Here is a 20,112-nt window from a genome sequence, read left to right as displayed (position 1 = left end):
CAGGATGAGGAACCAGCACCTGGGCGGTTGGATGGTGGGTGGTGGGTCCTCAACCTCTGAATGGGGGAATCCAGCATCTGGGTGAGGACAGTGGTGGTTCCTCAGCATATGTGTGAGAATCCCAACATCTGGGTGGGGAACCAACATCTGGGTGAGGATGGTGGTGTTGGACAAGGACCCCATGTTGGGGGTGGATATGCAACATCTGGATGAAGACCCCAATATCTGGGTGGTGACCCCGAGGTGGAGGTAGAGATCCAACATCTGAATGAGGACAACCACATCTGAGCGAGGATCTCCACATCTGGCTGGGGACCCTGGTGTCCAAGCGGAGACCCCAACATCTGGGGAAGGACCCCAATGCCTGGGCGAGGATCCAACGTCTGGAAGATACTGAAGATCTGGGCGGGGGACCCCAACATCTGGGTGCTGGTGCCACCTCTGGGGGGGAACCCCAACATCTGGGTGAGGACCCTGGTGCCCAGACAGGGACCCCAACATCTGGAAGGGTCCCCACGCCTGTTCCCAAGTGCCTTGAATAAAGTAGGGGTGGTAGCAGCAGGTGCCTGCTGTTGGGGGAGGGGGCCGCGTGGGGCCACCCCACCCCCACCCGGCGGGGGGAGGGGACCCAGGTGTCGGGGGAGGGACGGACACCCAGGCCAGGTGGCAGGGGGGTGGGTGCTGCACCCACACGGCCAGCGTGAGGCCCAGCACCCCGTGGGTGCCAGTCCCGGTTGCCGAGCAGCACCCGTGGGTGCCAGCGCCCAGCCGCGCCGCAGGAATGTTCCCGAGTGACTTTTTGGGGGGGGGGCGGAGGGGGGGGGGGGCAGAACCAGAAAAACTCGCCGGGGTGGGGGCGGGGCGGTGCCCGGCGGTCTGGGTCCCCCCGGGGGGGGGAGGGGCAGGGGTGGGGGGCGGGGCGGTGCTCGGGGGTCTGCGCCCCCCGCCCCCCGGCAGGGCCCCCTCGCTGGCGCTGGGCCCGGCAGCTGCTGCCACGGGGGGGGGGTGGGAACAGCTGCGTGCCCCTCTGCCACCCTGCGGGGACCCGGCGGGGGGAGGGGTGAGCACCCCACGGGGGGGGGGGGGGGGGGGGGGGGGCGCCACCAGAGCCCCTCCCCGTGGGGCTGGGGGGGGGTCCCGGGGGGGGGGTCCCGGGGGGGGGGTCCCGGGCCGGGGCGGTGCGTGTCCTGCCCCGTGGCCCCCGCCCCGTGGGCGGGGGGTGGGGGCGGGGGCCGCGGCTCGGCGGCTCCGTGCGGGGCCGCTGGGTGCCGAGCCGGGCCGGGCCGGGCCATGGGCCGGGCGGGGGGGCGCGGGGGGGGGCCCGGCCGCTGCCGCTGCTGCTGCTGCTGGGGGCCGGGGCGGCCGCAGGTGAGCGGGGGGGGGACACCGAGCCGGGCCGGGCCGGGCCGGGCCGAGCCGAGCCGGGCTGGGGGGGAACCGAGGTGGAGCGAGCCGAGCCGGACTGAGCAGAGTTAAGCCGAACCGAGCTGAGCCGAGTTAAGTCGGGCTGAGCCGAGCCGAGCCGGGCTGAGCCGAGTTGAGCCGAACCGAGCCGAGCCGAGTTAAGCCGAGCCGAGCCGGGCTGAGCCGAGTTAAGTCGGGCTGAGCCGAGCCGGGGACGGGGGGAGCGGGAGCGATCGGGACCGGGCCGAGCCCTGCCGAGTTCAGCCGGACCGAGCCGAACCGAGCGGAGCCGGGCCGGGCCGAGTCCAGCCGAGCCGGGCCGAGCCCAGCCGAGCTCCCTCGGGCCGGGCTGCGAGGGGGTGGGAGCCGTTTTTTCCCCCCCCCCCAGGAGCGGCCCGAGCCGGGGTGGGGGAGGGGTCAGGTCCCACCCGCTCGGTCCCAGTTGAGCCCCAGTTTAGTACCGGTGGGGTCCCGGGGTGGGGGGAGGGGCGGTGCGCCGCACTTTGGCGGCGCGGAAAAAGTTTGGAGCCGGGGGGGAGGGGCCGAACCGGGCCCGGGGGAGGGGGGGAGCGGGACCGTGGGAAGGTGGGGGAGGGGCGGGGGGGGGGCACGGACCCGGTGGGGGCGGATAGGGCAGATCCCGGGACCGGGGCGGGGGAGGGGGGGGTTGGTGGGACCGTGGGAACGCGGGGCCGGGCGGGGGGGAGGGGCCTGGGGGGGGAACCGGGGAGGGGGGGGAGGGGCCGGGGCGTGGGAACGGGGCTGGGGGGAGGGGAGGGGGGCAGCGGTTTGGGGGTGCGGGGATTGGGGGGAGGGGGGTGCAGGACCGCCCCCTCCCCGGGGCATTTTGGGACTTTAGGGGTGCAGCGATCCGGGGGGGACGGCGCGCGTGCGGCGCACGTGCAGCGGGTGCGTGCAACGGACACGCGCGTGCAACGCGTGTGCAATGTCTGTGGTGCTGCAGGCATGTGCAATGTGTGTGCAATGCTTGGGGTGCTGCAGGGCGTGTGCAACGCATCATGCAATATTTGTGGTGCCGCATGCGTGTGCAACGCGTATGCTACACGTGTGCAATGCCTGTGGTGCTGCAGGTGTGTGCAATGTGTATGCAATGCGTGTGCAATGCCAGTGGTGCTGCAGGGCATGTGCCGTGCGTGTTGCAATGCCCAGGGTTGCAGCAGGTGTGTGCAATGCATGTACAATGTGTGTGCAATGCATGTGCAATGCCCGGCGCTTTGTAGCAGGCATGTGTTGTGTGTGTGCAATGCCTGTGCAATGTCTGGGGTTGTAGCAGGCATGTGCAGTGCATGTACAATGCATGTGCCATGAGTGTGCAATGTCCAGGGTTGTAGCAGGCGTGTGCAGTGCGTGTGCAATGCATGTGGCAATGCCAGGGGGTGCTGCAGGCATGTGCAATGTGTGCAATGCCCAGGGCTGGAGCAGGCATGTGCAATGCATGTGCAGTGCGTGTGCACATGCCCGGGGCTGCAGCAGGTGTGTGCAGTGCATGTGCTATGCGTGTGCAATGCCTGTGGTGCTGCAGGCATGTGCAATGTGTGCAATGCCCAGGGCTGGAGCAGGCATGTGCCACACTTGTGCAATGCCTGTGCAATGCCCAGCGTTGGAGCAGGTATGTGCAACACGTGTGCAGTGCGTGTGCAATGCATAGGCAATGCGTGTGCAATGCCTGTGGTGCTGCAGGCATGTGCAATGTGTGTGCAATGCCTGGGGTTTGCAGCAGGCATGTGCAGTGCATGTGCAACATGTGTGCAGTACGTGTGCAATGCCTGGGGTTGCAGCAGGCGTGTGCAACATGTGTGCAGTGTGTGTGCAATGCATGTGCAATGCCTGGGGTTGCAGCAGGTGTGTGCAGTGTGTGTGCTATGCGTGTGCAATGCATGTGCAATGCCTGTGGTGCTGCAGGCATGTGCAATGCGTGTGCAGTGCCCGGGGTTTGCAGCAGGCATATGCAGTGCATGTGCAACACGTGTGCAGTGTGTGTGCAATGCCTGGGGTTGCAACAGGTGTGTGCTATGCGTGTGCTGTGCATGTGCTAGGTGTGTGCAATGTATGTGCAGTGCCCGGGGTTGCAGCAGACATGTGCAGTGCATGTGCAAAGTGTGTGCATCACGTGCAGTGCTCTCACACTCCCCTCCACCCTCCGGCAGCCCCTCCCCTCCCCCCCTCGGGGCACCCACGGGTGGGGGGACCCAGGCGTCCGGGTGCCCCCTCCCCCCCGCCAAGGAGCTGAGCGGGGTTGGGGGGGGTGGGGGTGCCCCCTCCCTGCTATGGGGGAGAGGGGTGGGTGACGTGGGTGACCCCGGGTGACCCCAACTGCCCCTCCCCCACTGTTCCCACGGCCCCAAGGCCCCAGACGCCTGAGTCCCTCCAGCGGGGGGGGTGGGGGTGGGGGGGGTGGGGTGGGGGGCAGGGCGGGTGGTCCCCGGCTTGTTGGGGGGGTCCCAGCCCCATGGCAGGGCCCAGGGTGCTGGGTTGGGGGGGGGGCAGCATGTGGGGCAGGAGGAGATGCATGGGACCCTTGGGGGGGGATCTAAGGGGCAGTGTGCAGGACATTGGGGGGGGGTCTGTGGGGTAGGGGGGAGGGGTCTGTGAGGCAGTGGGGGGGCCCTGTGGGGGGTATCTGGGGCAATGGAGGGGGTCTGTGGGGCGGGGGGTGTGCTCTGTGGGGCAGTGGAGGGGGTCTGTGGGCTGGGGGTGGGATCTGTGGGGCGTGGGGAGGGTCTGTGGGGCAATGGGGGTGTCTGTGGGGCTGGGGGGGAGGGCTCTGTGGGGCTGACCCCCTGCCTGCCCCCCCCAGTGCTGCCGGTGCCCCGACGGGGAGCTGCCCTGCGAGAACGGGGGGCTCTGCGTGCTGGACCCCCAGGGGCACCCCACCTGCCTGTGAGTGCCCCCCCCCATGGGTGCCACCCTCCCCCCCCCAGCCCCATGGGTGCCCCCAGCCCAGGGCTGCCCCACTCTGGTGCCTGTGTCATCCCCCTGTCCCCCCCCGAGCCCCCCACATCCCCCCCCCTTCAGGCACCCTATAGACCCCCCCCCCCCCCAGCTGCACAGCAACCCAAATGGCACCCCCCAACCCCCCCAGGGCACCCCATACCCCCCACCCCCCCCCCCACCCCATAGCCCCCCCAGGGCACCCCATAGCCATTCCCTGCCCTGTAGCCCCCTCCAGGGCACACTATACCCCCAGCCCCATAGCCCCCCCGAAAGCACCCCATAGCCCCCCCCCAGGGCACCCCATAGTCCCTCTGTGCCCCATAGCCCCCCCCAGGGCACCCCATAGCCCCCCCAGGGCACCTCGTAGCCCCCCCTGCCCTGTAGCACCCCCTGCCCCATAGCACCCCCCGCCCCCCCCAGGGCACCCTGTGCCCCCCCCCCCTACCCCTCCCCCAGGGCTCCATAGCCCCCCCAGGGCACCCCATAGCGCCCCCACCCCATAGCCCCCCAGGGCACCCCACCCCCCCATCCCCAGCAGCACTGGCTGGGTGGGAGCACCGCGGGGTGCCCCCCCGCAGGTGGGGGCAGGGCGCTGCCTGCCCGGGCAGGGCTGTGGGGGGAGGGGTGGCCGTGGGAGTCCGCCTGGGGCCACGTTCCCAGGGTGCCCCCCCCCCGCCCCGACGCCTGGGTTCCCCCCGGGGTGGGGGTGTGGGGAGCAGCCCTGGCACCCTGCCCCTCCCCCACCCTGGGGTCCCTTCTCTGGGGGCGTGGGGGGGGTGGGACCCCATGGGGACTCGGGGAGGGCACCCATGGGCCCACCCCACAGCTGGGGGGCAGGTGGTTGGGGTGTCACACATCACACAGGGGTCCCGTGGGGTGCTGTGAGGGTCCCATGGGTGCTGGGGGGTCCCATGGGTGCTGTGAGGGTCCCATGGGTGCTGGGGGGGCTCCCAGATGCCCCCCGACTGTCATGGATCTCCCATGGGTGCTGGGGGGGTCCTGTGGGTGCTGGGGGGGGGGGGTTCCCATGGGTGCCACGGGTCTCCCATGGGTGCTGGGGGGGTCCTGTGGGTGCTGGGGGGGTCCCGTGGGTGCTGGGGGGGGTCCCAGACACTCCCCCAGCTGCTGGGGGTGTCCCATGGGTTCTGGGGGGTCCCATATGGGTGCTGGGGGGGGCTCCCAGATGCCCCCTGACTGTCATGCATCTCCCATGGGTGCTGGGGGGTCTTGTGGGTGATGGGGGGGGTCCCATGGGTGCCGTGGGTCTCCCATGGGTGTTGCAGGGGGGTCCCATGGATGCTGAGGGGGTCCAGTAGGTGCTGAGGGGTCCCAGACACCTCCCAGTTGCTGTGGATCTCCCGTGGGTGCTGGGGGGATGCCGTGGGTCTCCCATGGGTGCTGCCCCACAGGTGCCAGCCGGGGGCCCTGGGGGGAGCGGTGCCAGCTGCGGGACCCCTGCACCCCCTCGCCCTGCCCCCCCCGAGGGGGTCTGCCAGAGCACCCTGCGCCAGGGCAACCCTGCGCCCCCCGCTGCCTCTGCCCCCCGGGCACCCGCCGTGAGTGGGGGGGGGTGGGGGGGTGGGGGGGTCCCTGTTGGGGTGGGGGTCATGGGTGGGGGGGGGTTCCATGGAGTGGGGGGGGGTCATGGGGCAGGGGGTTGTGGGGGGGGGTCCATGGTGGGCGGCGGGGCATGGGTCCCATGGGGGGGGGGGGGGGTCCTCATTGAGGGAAGGGTCCCATGGGGGGGGAAGGGATGGAGGGTCCCCATGGGTAAGGGGGAGTCCTTGCTGGGGGAAGGGTCCCATGGGTGGGGGGGGTCCCATGGAGGAGAAAGGGATGGAGGGTCCCCATGCTGGGGGGAGGGCTGCTCATTGGGGTGAGGGTCCAATGTCTGGGGGGGTCCAATGGCGGGGGAAGGGCCCCCATGGCTGGGGGTGGTCCCATGGGGGGGGGAAGGGATGGAGGGGGGTCCTCACTGGGGTGAGGGTCGCATGGCTGGGGGGGTCCCATGGGGGTGGAGCAGGGTGCTGGCAGGCACCCCTGGGTGCCCACCTCACCCCTGGGGTGCCCAACGCTCCCAGCCCCCACTCAACAGCACCCCGCCCCTCCCCCCACCAGGTCCCGACTGCACCCCCCGTGGAGTTGCCCCCCCTCCCCCCCCTGCATCCCCTCCCCCTGCCTGAATGGGGGCACCTGCCGCCAGCTGGGGGAGGGGTCCTTTGACTGTGCCTGCCTGCCTGGTGGGTGCTGGCACCCATGGGTGCTGCTGGGGGGGGGGCAGGGTGCTGGGGGTCACACGGTGGGGGGATGGGATGGGATTGGGGGGGTGTGTCCTGGGGCGTGTGTGTCCTTGGGAGGTCCCTGGCACCGGGTGGGGGGGGTCTCTGAGGGTCCCTGGGAGGCGGTGGGGTGTCCCCAGCAAAGGTGGGTGGGGGTCCCTTGAGGGGGGTCTTTGGCACTAGGGAGGGTGGGGGGTCCCTGGAAGTGGGCAGAGGGTCCCTGACATGGGTGGGGGTCCCTGAGGTGGGTGGGGGTCCTGGGCACCCATCCCCCTTGGCATCTGTAGGGCTCCCAGGTGCTGGGTTGATGGGGGGGTCCCTGCCGCGGGTGGGGGTCCCTGCTCCCCCCCCTGACCCCCGGTGACCCCCAGGCTTCGAGGGTCCCACCTGTGAGACCAACGTGGACGACTGCCCCGGGCACAAGTGTCTCCATGGGGCCCACCTGCGTGGACGGGGGTCAACACCTACAACTGCCAGTGCCCCCCCCGAGTGGACGGGTGAGGGGGGCAACGGGGGGACACCAGGGTGGGCTTGGAGCACCACATGGGCCACCAAGGCCATCTCTGAGGTTGCCTCCAAGCTGGTCCCCAAGGTTGTCATGGGGCTGGGGACCAGGAGGGGTCCCTGAAGTGGTCGTCAAGGTGGTCCCCAAGGTGATCAGTGGACCACAGACCCAGCTGGTCCCTGACATGTTCTCAGATGGTCACCAAGAAAGTTCCTCAAGTGGGGGTTGGCCATGAAGGGGTTAGGGTCCAGCAGGTGTTGGTGGAGCCACCTGAGGAACGTTCTTGGTGACCCTCTGAGGGTTGGGGTCCAGCAAGTTCCTCAGGTGGCTCAACCGAGACCCTCGTTGACTCCAACTCCTCCATGCCCACCTCCCCCCCAGGCCAGTTCTGCACCGAGGACGTGGACGAGTGCCAACTCCAACCCAACGCTTGCCACAATGGGGGCACCTGCTTCAACACCCAAGGGGGCCACACCTGCGTCTGCGTCAACGGGTGGACGGGCGAGAGCTGCAGCGAGAACATCGACGACTGCGCCACGGCCGTCTGCTTAAAACGGCGCCACCTGGCCACGACCGCGTCGCCTCCTTCTACTGCGCCTGTCCCATGGGAAAGACAGGTGAGGAAGGGTGGTGGGGGCACCCATGGGGTGGGCACCACCAAGGGAACATCTGGTGTTGGCGGTAGGGCCCCCCAGAGTGCCACCCTGGGGTGGGACAAGCACCCTGGGGGTGCCTTTGGAGAAGGTTGGGTGACACCAGGATGGGGTGGGCACCCCTGGCATTGGAGGAGCACCCTTGGGTAGCCTTGGCGTGGTTGGGTGGCACCATCACATTGTGGCGGGCAGCACCCTTGGGTGCTCTCGCATGGTGTGGGCACCCATGGGGGGGGTTCTTCTCCCATGGGTGCCCTGACGGCCTGGTGGGTGCCAGGCCTGCTGTGCCATCTGGACGACGCCTGTGTCAGCAACCCCTGCCACGAGGACGCCATCTGTGACACCAACCCCCGTCAACGGGGCCGCGCCATCTGCACCTGCCACCCCCGGCTTCCACTGGCGGCGCCTGCGACTCAGGACGTCGATGAGTGTTCCATCGGTGGGTGGGGGGGACCCATGGGTGGGGGTGGTGGGCATCCATTCGGGGTGGTGGGATCATCTACGGGCAGGGCTGCACGCTACGGTTGATAGCCATGGTGGGGAGCCAAGAGGGGGTCACCCATGGGGTGGTGAGTTCCGTGGGTGGGGGTGGTGGGCATCCATGGGCAGGACTTCATGCTACGGTTGATAGACATGGCAAGGGGGCCACCCATGGGGTGGTGGTGGGCATCCATTCATGGTGGTGGGATCATCCATGGGCAGGGCTGCACCCTATGGTTGATAGCCATGGCAGGGTGACCCAGGAGGAGGAGCACCCATGGGGTGGTGGGCTGCCATGGGTGGTGGCAGGCATTCATTCATGGTGGTGGGATCATCCATGGGCAGGGCTGCACCCTACGGTTGATAGCCATGGCAGGGGGGGCACCCATGGGTGGGAGGCTGCCACAGGTGGGGGGCTACCATGGGTGGTGGTGGTGGGCGTCCATGGGCAGGGCTGCACCCTACAGTTGATAGCCATGGCAGGGGGGGCACCCATGGGTGAGGGGGCACCCATGGGTGGGTTGGGTGGGCATCCATTCATGGTTGTGGGTCAGCTATGGATAGGACTGCACCCTACAGTTGATAGCCGTGGCAGGGGGAGCCAAGAGGTGGGTCACCCATGGGTGGAGGGATTCCATGTGTGGTGGTGGTGGGCATCCATGGGTGGTGGTGGGCATTCATTCATGGTGGGTGGGCATCCATGGGCAGAGCTGCACCCTATGGTTGATTGCCATGGCATGGGGGGCACCCATGGGTGAGGAGCAACCATGGGTGGTGGTGGTGGGCATCCATGGGCAGGGCTGCACCCTATGGTTGATAGCCATGGCAGGAGTACCCAGGAGGAGGAGCACCCATGGGTGGTGGGCTGCCATGGTGGTGGTGGGCATTCATTCATGGTGGTGGGCATCCATGGGCAGAGCTGCGCCCTATGGTTGATTGCCATGGCACGGGGGGGCGCCCTATGGGTGAGGAGCAACCATGGGTGGTGGTGGTGGGCATCCATGGGCAGGGCTGCACCCTACAGTTGATAGCCGTGGCAGGGGAGCACCCCGTGGGTGAGGAGCACCTATGGGTGGTGGTGGTGGGCATCCATGGGCAGGGCTGCACCTTACGGTTGATAGCCATGGCAGGGGAGCACCCGTGGGTGCTCCTCACCCATGGGTGCTGACCCCCTCCCCCCGCGCCCCGCCAGGTGCCAACCCCTGCGAGCACTTCGGGCGCTGCGTCAACACGCAGGGCTCCTTCGAGTGCCGCTGCGGGCGAGGCTACGCGGGGCCTCGCTGCGAGAGTGACGTCAACGAGTGCCTGTCGGGGCCCTGCCGCAACCAGGCTACCTGCCTGGACCGCATTGGGCGCTTCACCTGCATCTGCATGGCCGGTTGGGGTGCCACCCATGGGTCGGGGGGGGCTGGGCCGGGGTGGGTGATGGGCTCAGTGTGGGACCTGGGAGGGGGAGTTGGGTCCTGGGAGGGGTTTTGGTTTGGGACCTGGGGTGGGTGAGGGACTTGGGTGGGTTGTGGGATGGGTGAGGGACCTGGGGTGGGTCGTGCTACGGGTCTGTGTCCTGGTGGGTACCTGAGAGACCTCACCTGCGGGCAGTGGGTGCCCCTGTGGGCTCAGGGGTGGGCGCAGTGGTGCCGGTGGGTGTCAGGGTGCCACTGGGTGCAGGGTTCAGCGGGGCCCCTGTGTGAGCTGGAGGTGGACGAGTGCCAGAGCAGCCCCTGCGCCAACGGCGGCCGCTGCCACGACCTGGTCAACGGCTTCTCCTGCTCCTGCCCCCCCGGTGAGCACCCCCCCAGCACCCACCCCCAGCACCGCCCCCCCCCAGCCCCCGCCAGCACCCCCCCAGCACCCCCCAGTACCCTCCAGCACCCCAGCACCCCCGAGCACCCCCCCGCACCCACCCCACCCCCAGCACCCCCCAGCACCCACCCCCAGCACCCACCCCAGTACCCCCCAGCACCCCCCCAGCACCCACCCCCAGCACCGCCCCCCCAGCCCCCGCCAGCACCCCCCCAGCACCCCCCAGTATCCTCCAGCACCCACCCCGTACCCGCCCAGCACCCACCCCGCACCCACCCCACGCCTAGCACCGCCACCCCAGCACCCCCCCCAGCACCCCCGAGCACCCCCCCGCACCCACCCCACCCCCCGCACCCCCCAGCACCCCTCAGCACCCACCCAGCACCCACCCCAGTACCCCCCAGCACCCCCCCAACACCCACCCCCAGCACCCCCCCACCAGGGAGTTTGGGGGGCCCATGGGGGTTCACCCCCCCACCCATGGGTGCCCCCCCAGGTTTCTCGGGCCCCACATGCCAGACGGACATGGATGAGTGCGCCAGCACCCCCTGCCCGCAACGGCGCCAAGTGCCTCGACCGCCCCAACGGCTACGAGTGCCAGTGCGCTGAGGGTGAGCGGGGCATGGACCCAGAACGGGCCACCCAGGGCCCATGGGTGGTCATCCTGGACCCGTGGGTGTCCTTGATCATCTGACATTGACCAACCTGCACCCATGGTGTCCCTGACCTCTTGGCGTTGGCCATCCTGGACCCATGGGTGTCCTCAGCCTCCTGGCTTTGCCCATCTTCCACCCATGGGTGTCCTTGATCATCTCACATTGACCAACCTGCACCCATGGTGTCCCTGAGCTCCTGGCATTGGCATCCTGCCATGGGTGTCCTTGACCTCCTGGTGCTGTCCACCATGCCCCCCCGGGTGTCCATGCCTACCCTTCACCCATGGGTGCCCTCGGCACCCTCTCCACACCCGATCCCCTCAGGCTTCGAAGGTCCCCTCTGCGAGCGCAACGTGGACGACTGCTCACCGGACCCCTGCCACCACGGCACCTGCTTGGACGGCATCGCCAGCTTCTCCTGCGCCTGTGCCCCCGGCTTCACCCGGCTACCGCTGCGAGCTCCAGCTGGATGAGTGCCACAGCAGCCCCTGCCGCAACGGTGGCAAGTGCATCGACCGCATCAACGCCTACCAGTGCAACTGCCCCCCCCGGCACCGCCGGTAGGGTCCAGGGGGTGGGGCAAGGGGGTGGGGGGGTAGGAGGTCGTCTCGGGGCACGGGGTGGGTGCTGGACGTGGCGTTGGGTCTTCTCTGGCATGGGGTGGTTGATGGACATGGCCTTGGGTCCCAGCTGGTCACGGGATGGTTGGTGGAGGGAGGTTTTGGGTCTTCTCATGACATGAGGTGGGTGCTGGACGTGGTGTTGGGTCTTCTCTGGGCATGGGGTGGTTGATGGACATGGCCTTGGGTCCCAGCTGGTCACTGGGATGGTTGGTGGAGGAGGTTTTGGGTCTTCTCATGACATGAGGTGGGGTGCTGGACGTGGTGTTGGGTCTTCTCTGGGCATGGGGTGGTTGATGGACATGGCCTTGGGTCCCAGCTGGTCACGGGATGGTTGGTGGAGGAGGTTTTGGGTCTTCTCATGACATGAGGTGGGTGCGCTGGACGTGGTGTTGGGTCTTCTCTGGGCATGGGGTGGTTGATGGACATGGCCTTGGGTCCCCAGCTGGTCATGGGGATGGTTGGTGGAGGAGGTTTTGGGTCTTCTCATGACATGAGGTGGGTGCTGGACGTGGTGTTGGGTCTTCTCTGGGCATGGGGTGGTTGATGGACATGGCCTTGGGTCCCAGCTGGTCATGGGGTGGGTTGGTGGAGAAGGTGTTGGGTCTGTATCGGGACATGAGGTGGGTGCTGAGCATGGTGTTGAGTCTTCTCTGGGCATGGGATGGGTGCTGGGACGTGGTGTTGGGTCTTGTCTGGACGTGGACTGGGTGCTGGACATGGCCTTGGGTCCCAGCTGGTCATGGGGTGGTTGATGGAGAAGGTGTTGGGTCTTATCGGGACATGAGGTGGGTGCTGAGCATGGTGTTGGGCCTTGTCTGGACATGGGATGGGTGCTGGGTGTGGCATTGGGTCCCACCAGAGCCTGCCGTGGGTGACACTGTGGGGTGGTCACTGGGTGCCACATGGGGTGTCCCACCTGGGCACCATCCTGGCGGGACTCAGCCCTTCACCCCTGGTGCCGTACCTGGGTGTGGGGTGGGTGCTGAGCTCTGGCCACCCTTGGGTGCCAGGGGTCAACTGCGAGGTGAACCCCGACGACTGCGCCAGCGCCCCCTGCGTCCACGGCACATGCCGGGACGGCGTTGACCGCTACGACTGCATCTGCCAACCTGGCTTCACGGGTGGGTGCTCCCATGGGTGCTGGTGGCCTTGATGCCCACTGGTTGCTCCCATGGATGCTGGTGGCCTTGGTGCCCGTTGGGTGATCCCATGAGTGGTCCCATGGGTGCTGGGGGGCCTTGGTGTCCACCAGGTGGTTCCATGGGTGCTGGGGGGCCTCCATGTCCACTGAGTGCTCCCATGGGTGCTGGGGGGCCTCGGTGCCCGCTGGGTGCTCCCATGGGTGCTGGGGGGGTGCCCCATTGATTGGGAGCCCCTCTTGGGTGTCACGTTGACCATGGGCTGTTGGGTGCTTCTGTTGACCACCTCTATGGGTGCCCCCAGTTGGTGCCCCACCGGGGTGACCCTACCGACACCCCCCGCGTGTCCCCTCCCCCCTCAGGTCCCCGTTGCGACGTGGAGGTGACCGAGTGCACATCCAACCCCTGTCCACCCAGGTGCCACCTGCATGGGTGGTGCCAACGGCGTCACCTGCCTCTGCCCACCGGCGCGCCCGCGACCCCCGGTGCCACCCCGGCCCCCTGCCCTGTGGCAGCAGCCCCTGCGCCCACGGCACCTGCCGTGACCACGGCGACGGGTGAGCACCCACTGGGTGCCCAGGGGGGGTCTGAGGGTCACCAGGGGTGCCCCCCTTGGGGGTTCAGGGGTGCCCCCTTGGGGGTTCAGGGGTGGCCGGGAGGGGACCTGGGGTGTCCATCCTGCATGGTGGGGTGCCCATGGGTGCTCCGGAGGGTGCCCGTGGGGGCATGGGGGCACCCATGGGTGCTGGGGGGCCAGAGATGCCAGTGGGTGCTCAGGGATGATCATGGGTGCCCCTGGGTGACGGGGGTGACAGCGGGGTGCATGTGGGTGCCACCCATGGGTACTTTGGGGCGTGGTCATGGCGATGTCCACGGGTCCCTGGGGGGGGCCTGCTGGGGGCACCCTTGGGTGCCCAGCACCCATGAGTGCCCCTCCCCCCCAGGTTCACCTGCGAGTGCCAGCTGGGCTGGGGGGGGCCCCACGTGCGCCCGCAGGGAGGACCCCTGTGTCACCCGGCCCTGCCGCCATGGGGGCACCTGCACCCCCCTGGGGGGGAGGGTACCTCTGCGCCTGCCGCCCCCGGATACCAGGGTACGGCCCACCCTGGGGACACCCTGGGGACACCCTGGGGACACCCTGACACCCTGGGGACACCCTTCCCACCCTGGGGACACCCCGACACCCTGCCCACCCTGGTGTCACCCCTGGGGACCGCCTGCCCCACCTTGAGGACCCCCTGGGGACATGCTGCCCACCCTGGGGACCCCCTGCCACCCTGGTATCGCCCTGCAGACACCCTGCCCACCCTGATGTCACCCTGGGGACCCCCTGCCCACCCTGGGGACCTTCTGCCTACCTTGGTGTCACCCTGGGGACCCCTGCCTACCTTGAGGACACCCTGGGGACACTGGAGACCTTCTGCCCACCGTGGGGACAGACTGGGGACCTTCTGCCCACCGTGGGGAACCCCTGCCCACCCTGGGGACACTCTGGGGACCATCTGCCCACGCTGGCGACCTTCTGCCCACCCTGGTGTCACCTTGGGGACCTTCTGCCCACCCTGAGGACACCTTGGGGACCTTCTGCCCACCCTTGGGACAGACTGGGGACCTTCTGCCCACCCTGGGGACTCCCTGCCACCCTGGGGACCATCTGCCCACCTTGATGACACCCTGGGGACCCCCCCCCACTGTCCCCACCCTGGGGACCCCCCCCCACTGTCCCCACCCCTCCGCTGTCCCCAAGGTGATGTGTCCCCCCACCGCAGGTGCCCAGTGCCAGGCGGGGGTGGACGTTTGCGCCTCGGGGCCATGTCACCACGGGGGCACCTGCCTGGATGCTGCTGGCACCTACCGTTGCCTCTGCCCCCCACCCTTCACAGGTGGGCACCCATGGGTGCTGGGGGGGGGCTCGGGGGGTGGGGGGGACCTCTGCGTCCTGCCTGTCACATGGGGGCACCCATGGGTGGCGTGTGGCACCATGGGTGGGGGATGCATCCCTGGTGGCTTTGTCCCATGCCCTGATGGGTGCCACCATGCCGTGATGGGTGCCGCCATGCCAGGCACCCAGTGGTGGCTGTGCCCTGACAGGTGCCACCATGCTTTGGTGGGTGCCACAATGCCAGGCACCCAGTGGTGCCCACCATGCCCTGATGGGTGCCACCATGCCCTGGTGGGGTGCCACCGTGCCAGGCACCCAGCGGTGGCCGTGCCCTGACGGGTGCCACCCTACGTGTCACCCGGCGGGTGGCCGTGCCTGACAGTGTCCCTGGGGTGCAGGGCGGGCGTGCGAGGTGGCCCTGGCTCCCTGCTCCCCCCAACCTCTGTGACAACGGCGGTGTCTGCGTCCCCCACCCCCGACTACGGGGGCTTCACCTGCCGCTGCCCCCCCGGCTGGCGAGGTACCCGCACCCCAGGGTGCCCCTGCAGCCTCCCCGGCACCCAGGGACCCCCCGCTGACACCCTGGGTTCCTCTGGCACCTCCCCCCCACCCTGGGCACCCTGACCCCCTGTCACCCTGTGTCCCCCCTGGGCACTCTGACCCCCCTGTACCGCTGCCCCCCTCCCCGGGGACCCTGACCCCTTTGGCACCCCGAAGCCCCTGGGCACCCTGACCCCCCCCCCCCCGCTTCGTCACCCTGACCTCCCCCTGCCACCCAGCCCCCCCCCACCAGCACCCCGACACCCCCGTCACCCTGAGACCCCCCTGTACCACCCTGGTCCCCCACCACCCTGACCCCCCACCACCACCTCGCCCCTCCCATCACCCTGACCACCCTGCCCCCCCCCCGCCTGCCCCCCCCCCAGGCGAGCACTGCCAGGAGGACGTGGACGAGTGCCAGCAGAGCCCCTGCCTGCACGGGGGGGGTCTGCGCCAACCGCCCCCGGCACCTTTGGGTGCCTCTGCCCCCGCGGCTACGGGGGGCCACCTGCCAGCACGACCTCAATGACTGCCACCCCCGGTGAGGGGGCGGGGGGGTGGGCAGGGGGACATGGGGGGCTTGGGGCTGGGGACACTGGGGGGGCAGGGGGGGCTGGGCAGCTGGGGGGCCTGGGGACACCAGAGGGGACAGGGACACTGGGGGGACAACAACCTGTTGGGGGGGGGTTGGGGACACCGGGGGGCTTGGGGACACAGGGTAGGGCTGGGGACACCAGAGGGACAGGGACACTGGGGGCCTGGGGACACGGGTGGGGTCCTGGGGACACTAGAGGGGACAGGGACAGTGGGGTCCCTGGGGGGACACTAGCCTGTTGGGGGGGGGGTTGGGGACACCAGGGGGGTCGTGGGGGACGAGGCGGGGGGGGGGGCTTGTGGCCATGTGGAGGTGGCACCCCTGGGTGCCATGTGTCCCCTCTCCCTGTCCTTTTGTGTCCCGTCTCCCCCAGACCCCTGCCTGAACGGGGGGCACATGCCGGGACGGGGTGGGGACGTTCTCGTGCTCGTGCCCCCCCGGGTTCGGGGGTCCCCGCTGCGGCACGGAGCTGGACGAGTGCCAGAGCCACCCGTGTCACCACGGGGCCACCTGCCGCGACCACGTCAACAGCTTCACCTGCACCTGCCCCCCCCCTGGCTGGACCGGCCCCCGCTGCCAGCACGACGTCCCCGACTGCACCCACAGGTGACCAAGGGGGGGGGAGGGGGGACACCCCAGGAACACCCCCCCTCTGACACCCCCATGGCACCCACGGGTGGCCCCTGGTGTCCCCAAATCCCCCCCCAGCCACCACCTCATCCCCCATGGCACCAGCACCCACAGGTGTCCCCTGGTGTCCCCAAATCTCCCCCAGCCACCCCATCCCCCCACAGGTGGCCCCAGCCCCCCCCCCCCAGCCACCCCATCCCCCACGGGTGGCCCCTGGTGTCCCCAAACCCCCAGCCACCACCCCACCCCCACAGCACTAGCACCCATGGGTGTCCCCCTGGTGTCCCCCAAATCCCCCCCCAGCCACCCCATCCCCCATGGCACCAGCACCCACAGGTTGTCCCCAAACCTCTCCCAGCCCACTGTGTCCCCCCATCGAAGCGGCACCCATGGGTGGCCCCTGGTGTCCCCCAAATCTCCCCCCGCCACACCATCCCCCCCCAGGTGTCTCCTGGTGTCTCCAAACCCCCCAGCTACCCCATCCCCCACGGCACCAGCACCCATGGGTGTCCCCAAATCTCCGGCCACCCCATCCCCCCACTGCAACCAGCACCATGGGACACCCCAGGGTGCTGGGGACATCCAAGGGTTCTGGGGGCACCCAAGGGTGCTGAGGGACATCCAAGGGTTCTGGGGGACACCCATGGGTGCTGGGCACACCCAAGGGTGCTGGGCGTCACCCAAGGGTTCTGAGGGGCACCCAAGGGTTCTGGGGGACACCAATGGGTGCTGGGGATATCCGAGGGTGCTGGGGGACACCAATGGGTGCTGGGGACATCTGAGGGTTCTGGGGGACACCAATGGGTGCTGGGGATATCCGAGGGTGCTGGGGCACACCAGTGGGTGCTGGGGACATCTGAGGGTTCTGGGGGCCACCCAAGGGTGCTGGGGGCCACCGATGGGTGCTGGGGACATCTGAGGGTTCTGGGGGACACCAGTGGGGTGCTGGGGACATCCAAGGGTGCTGGGGGACAACCGATGGGTGCTGGGTACATCCGGCGGGTGCTGGGGGGCACCCAAGGGTTCTGGGGACACCCATGAGTGCTGGGGGGCCACCCATGGGGTGCTGAGCTGCCCATCCCCCCCCCACCAGCTCCTGCTTCAACGGAGGCACCTGTGTGGACGGCGTCGCCTCCTACACGTGCCGCTGCCGTCCCGGCTTCACCGGCACCCACTGCCAGCACCCAGCCGGATGGGTGCGCGGCGCAGCCCTGCCAGCAGGGTGGCACCTGTGTCACCGCCGGGGACACCTACCGCTGCCTCTGCCCCCCCGGCTACACGGGCGCCCAGTGCCAGGTCAGTGGGGGCACCCATGGGGTGCGCCAGGGGGGCAACCCCCACCCTGGGGACCCCAACCACCCCTTTCCAAAAGTGGGTGTCCCAGCACCGCAGGCACCCCACCCCTCCCCCTCCCCCAAAACTGGGTGTCCCAGCACCCCCTGACCTGGGCACCCCAAGCCCCCCCCAAATCCCCCTCCCCCCAAAACTGGGTGTCCCAGCACCCCCTGACCTGGGCACCCAAGCCCCCCCCAAATCCCCCTCCCCCAAAACTGGTTGTCCCAGCCCCCCCCCGCCCCTGTCACCCACCCCACTCCCATTCCTGTGCCCCCCCTGTCCCCCGTGCCCCCCCCAGGAGCCCCCTTGGGTGCTGCCCCGCCCCCGCCCCCCCTGACCCCCCCCCTCGCGCAGAGCCCGGCGGAGCTGTGCGGGGAGGGGCGCTGCGGGGGGGGGGCAGTGCAGGCAGGTGGGGGGCACCGTGTCCTGCCTCTGCCCCCCTGGCTGGAGTGGCAGCGCCTGCGACGTCCCCAACGTCACCTGTGCCACCGCCGCCCGCCCGCAAAGGTCAGTGCCTGCCCAGCATGGGCACTAGGGGGGGACTGGGAGGGACTGGGAGCCTGGGTCCCCTCCCAGTTTGGGCACTGGGAGGGGACTGGGAGCCCGAGTGCCTAGGTCCTCTCCCAGTTTGGGCACAGGGAGAACTGAGAGGTTTAGATAGTGCCAGGATGCCTGTGTGCCTTCCCAGTTTGGGTTACTGGGAGAACTGGGAGGTTTAGACAGAGCAGGGATGCCTGTGTGCCCTCCCAGTTTGGGTTACTGGGAGAACTGGGAGGTTTGGACGGAGCAGGGATGCCTGTGTGCCCTCCCAGTTTGGGTTACTGAGAGAAACTGGGAGGATTAGAAAGACCCCAGATGCTTGGGTCCTCCCCAGTTTGTGGGTACTGGGTAGACTGGGGAGAGTAATAACATTGGACACCTGGGTCCCCTCCAGTTGGGTTACTGGGAGAACTGGGAGCATTACTAATCCTGGGTGCCTGTGTTCCTCCCAGTTTGGGTTACTGGGAGAGCTGGGGTAATTACTAATCCTGTGTGCCTGTGTCCCTTCCTGGTTTGGGTTACTGGGAGAACTGGGGTAATTACTAATCCTGTGTGCCTGTGTCCCTTCCTGGTTCGGGTTACTGGGAGAACTGGGGTAATTACTAATCCTGGGTGCCTGTGTCCCTTCCTGGTTTGGGTTACTGGGAGAACTGGGGTAATTACTAATCCTGGGTGCCTGTGTCCCTCCCAGTTTGGGTCACTGGGAGAACTGGGATAATTACTAATCCTGGGTGCCTGTGTCCCTCCCAGTTTGGGTTACTGGAGGACTGGGAGCATCACTACCCCGCACACCTGCCCCCTCCCCCCCGGGGCAGGCGGGTGCCCCCCACCATGCCTCAGTGTCCCCCTCCCACAGGGGTGCCGCTGGCGCAGCTGTGCCACGGCCGCGGGCGCTGCGTCCCCCTGGGCGCCACCGGGCACCGGTGCCTCTGCCGCGAGGGCTACGGGGGCAGCTACTGCCAGAGCCCCCCGCGACCGCTGCCGGCCCAACCCCTGCCGCCACGGCGCCTGCCGCAGCTACGGCGGGGGTTACGAGTGCGAGGTGAGCCCCCCACCCCTGGGTGTCCTCCGGGTGTCCCCTGGGTGCCCCCTGCATATCCCCTGGGTGCATCCTGGGTGTCCCCTGGGTGCATCCTTGTTGTCCCCTTTGGTATCGTCTGGGTGCCCCCCGGGTGTCCCCTAAGTATCCCCTGGATGTCCCCTTGGGTGCCCCCCAGGTATCCCTTGGGTGCATCCTGGTGTCACCTGGGTGCCTCTGGGTCCCCCTTTCATGTCCCCTGAGTGTCCCCCTGCATGTCCCCTGGGTGTCCCCTGAGTGTCCCCTGGGTGCCCCCTGGATGACCCCTGGATATCCCCTGAGTGTCCCTTGGCTGTCCCCCGGGGTATCCCCTGGGTGCCCCCTGCATGTCCCCTGGGTGCATCCTGGGTGTCCCTTGGCTGCCCCCTGGGTGTCCCTTGGCTGTCCCCTGGGTGCCCCTGGGTGTCCCCAGCACCCCCTACTGCCCTCCACCTGCCCAACAGCTGCCTTTAGGGCTCAGCTGCCCCTTTCGGGGGGCTCCTGGGTGCCCACCTCCCCCGGTGCCGTGGCCCTGGCCGGGGGGGGGGGGGGGAGTGAACACAGGTGCCACCCATGGGTGCTGTCCCCGCAGTGCCCACCGGCTACGTGGGCCGCGAGTGCCAGCTGGAGGTGGACGAGTGCCAGTCGCAGCCCTGCCAGCACGGGGGCACCTGCCTGGACCTGGTGGGCCGTTACCTCTGCTCCTGCCCCCCCGGCACCCCTGGGTGGGTGCTGGGGACCCCCGGGGGGGGGGAGGGGTGGGGGGAGCATGGGGAGGGGGGGCCCTGTGTCCCTGCGGCGCTGGGTGCTGGCGGGGAGGGAGCCCGGTCGCCTTGTCTCCAGGTTTGGGTGGGCAGCAGGATGGGACCCCCACGTGCGTCGTCCCCCCCCCAAGGTGGCATCTGTCCAGGTCCCCATGTGTCGTGCCCCACCCCCCCAGGGTGGCAGTCGTCATGGTCCCCATGTCCCCCCCCCAGGGTGGCACCTATCAGTGTCCTGGGCATCCCAGGGTGGCAGCAACCAGGGTCCCCATGTC

General features: G+C 69.1%; 1 protein-coding gene across 1 annotated transcript; it reads left to right on the top strand.

The window, feature by feature from the left end:
* Nucleotides 1-360: 360 nt before the first annotated feature.
* On the top strand, nt 361-19,791 carry NOTCH3 (notch receptor 3; the record flags this gene model as incomplete). The annotated part of the gene is given in 28 exon segments (XM_056325917.1): nt 361-465; nt 4,223-4,305; nt 5,769-5,915; nt 6,478-6,599; nt 7,010-7,077; nt 7,080-7,118; nt 7,120-7,135; nt 7,525-7,697; nt 7,700-7,760; nt 8,074-8,235; nt 9,469-9,660; nt 9,952-10,059; nt 10,576-10,631; nt 10,633-10,690; nt 11,060-11,178; nt 11,180-11,309; nt 12,369-12,479; nt 12,860-12,906; nt 12,908-13,038; nt 13,442-13,590; nt 14,267-14,380; nt 14,778-14,821; nt 14,823-14,899; nt 15,905-16,120; nt 17,238-17,334; nt 17,336-17,440; nt 18,686-19,061; nt 19,669-19,791. Coding segments are annotated over 28 exon segments (3,229 nt in total), but the record flags the coding sequence as incomplete, so codon positions are not given.
* Between the last annotated feature and the right edge of the window lie 321 nt (nt 19,792-20,112).

This window comes from Falco biarmicus, assembly GCF_023638135.1.
Source record: "Falco biarmicus isolate bFalBia1 chromosome 13 unlocalized genomic scaffold, bFalBia1.pri SUPER_13_unloc_2, whole genome shotgun sequence".
Classification (NCBI taxonomy): Eukaryota; Metazoa; Chordata; class Aves; order Falconiformes; family Falconidae; genus Falco; species Falco biarmicus.
This window is presented reverse-complemented; position numbering and strand designations above follow the sequence as displayed.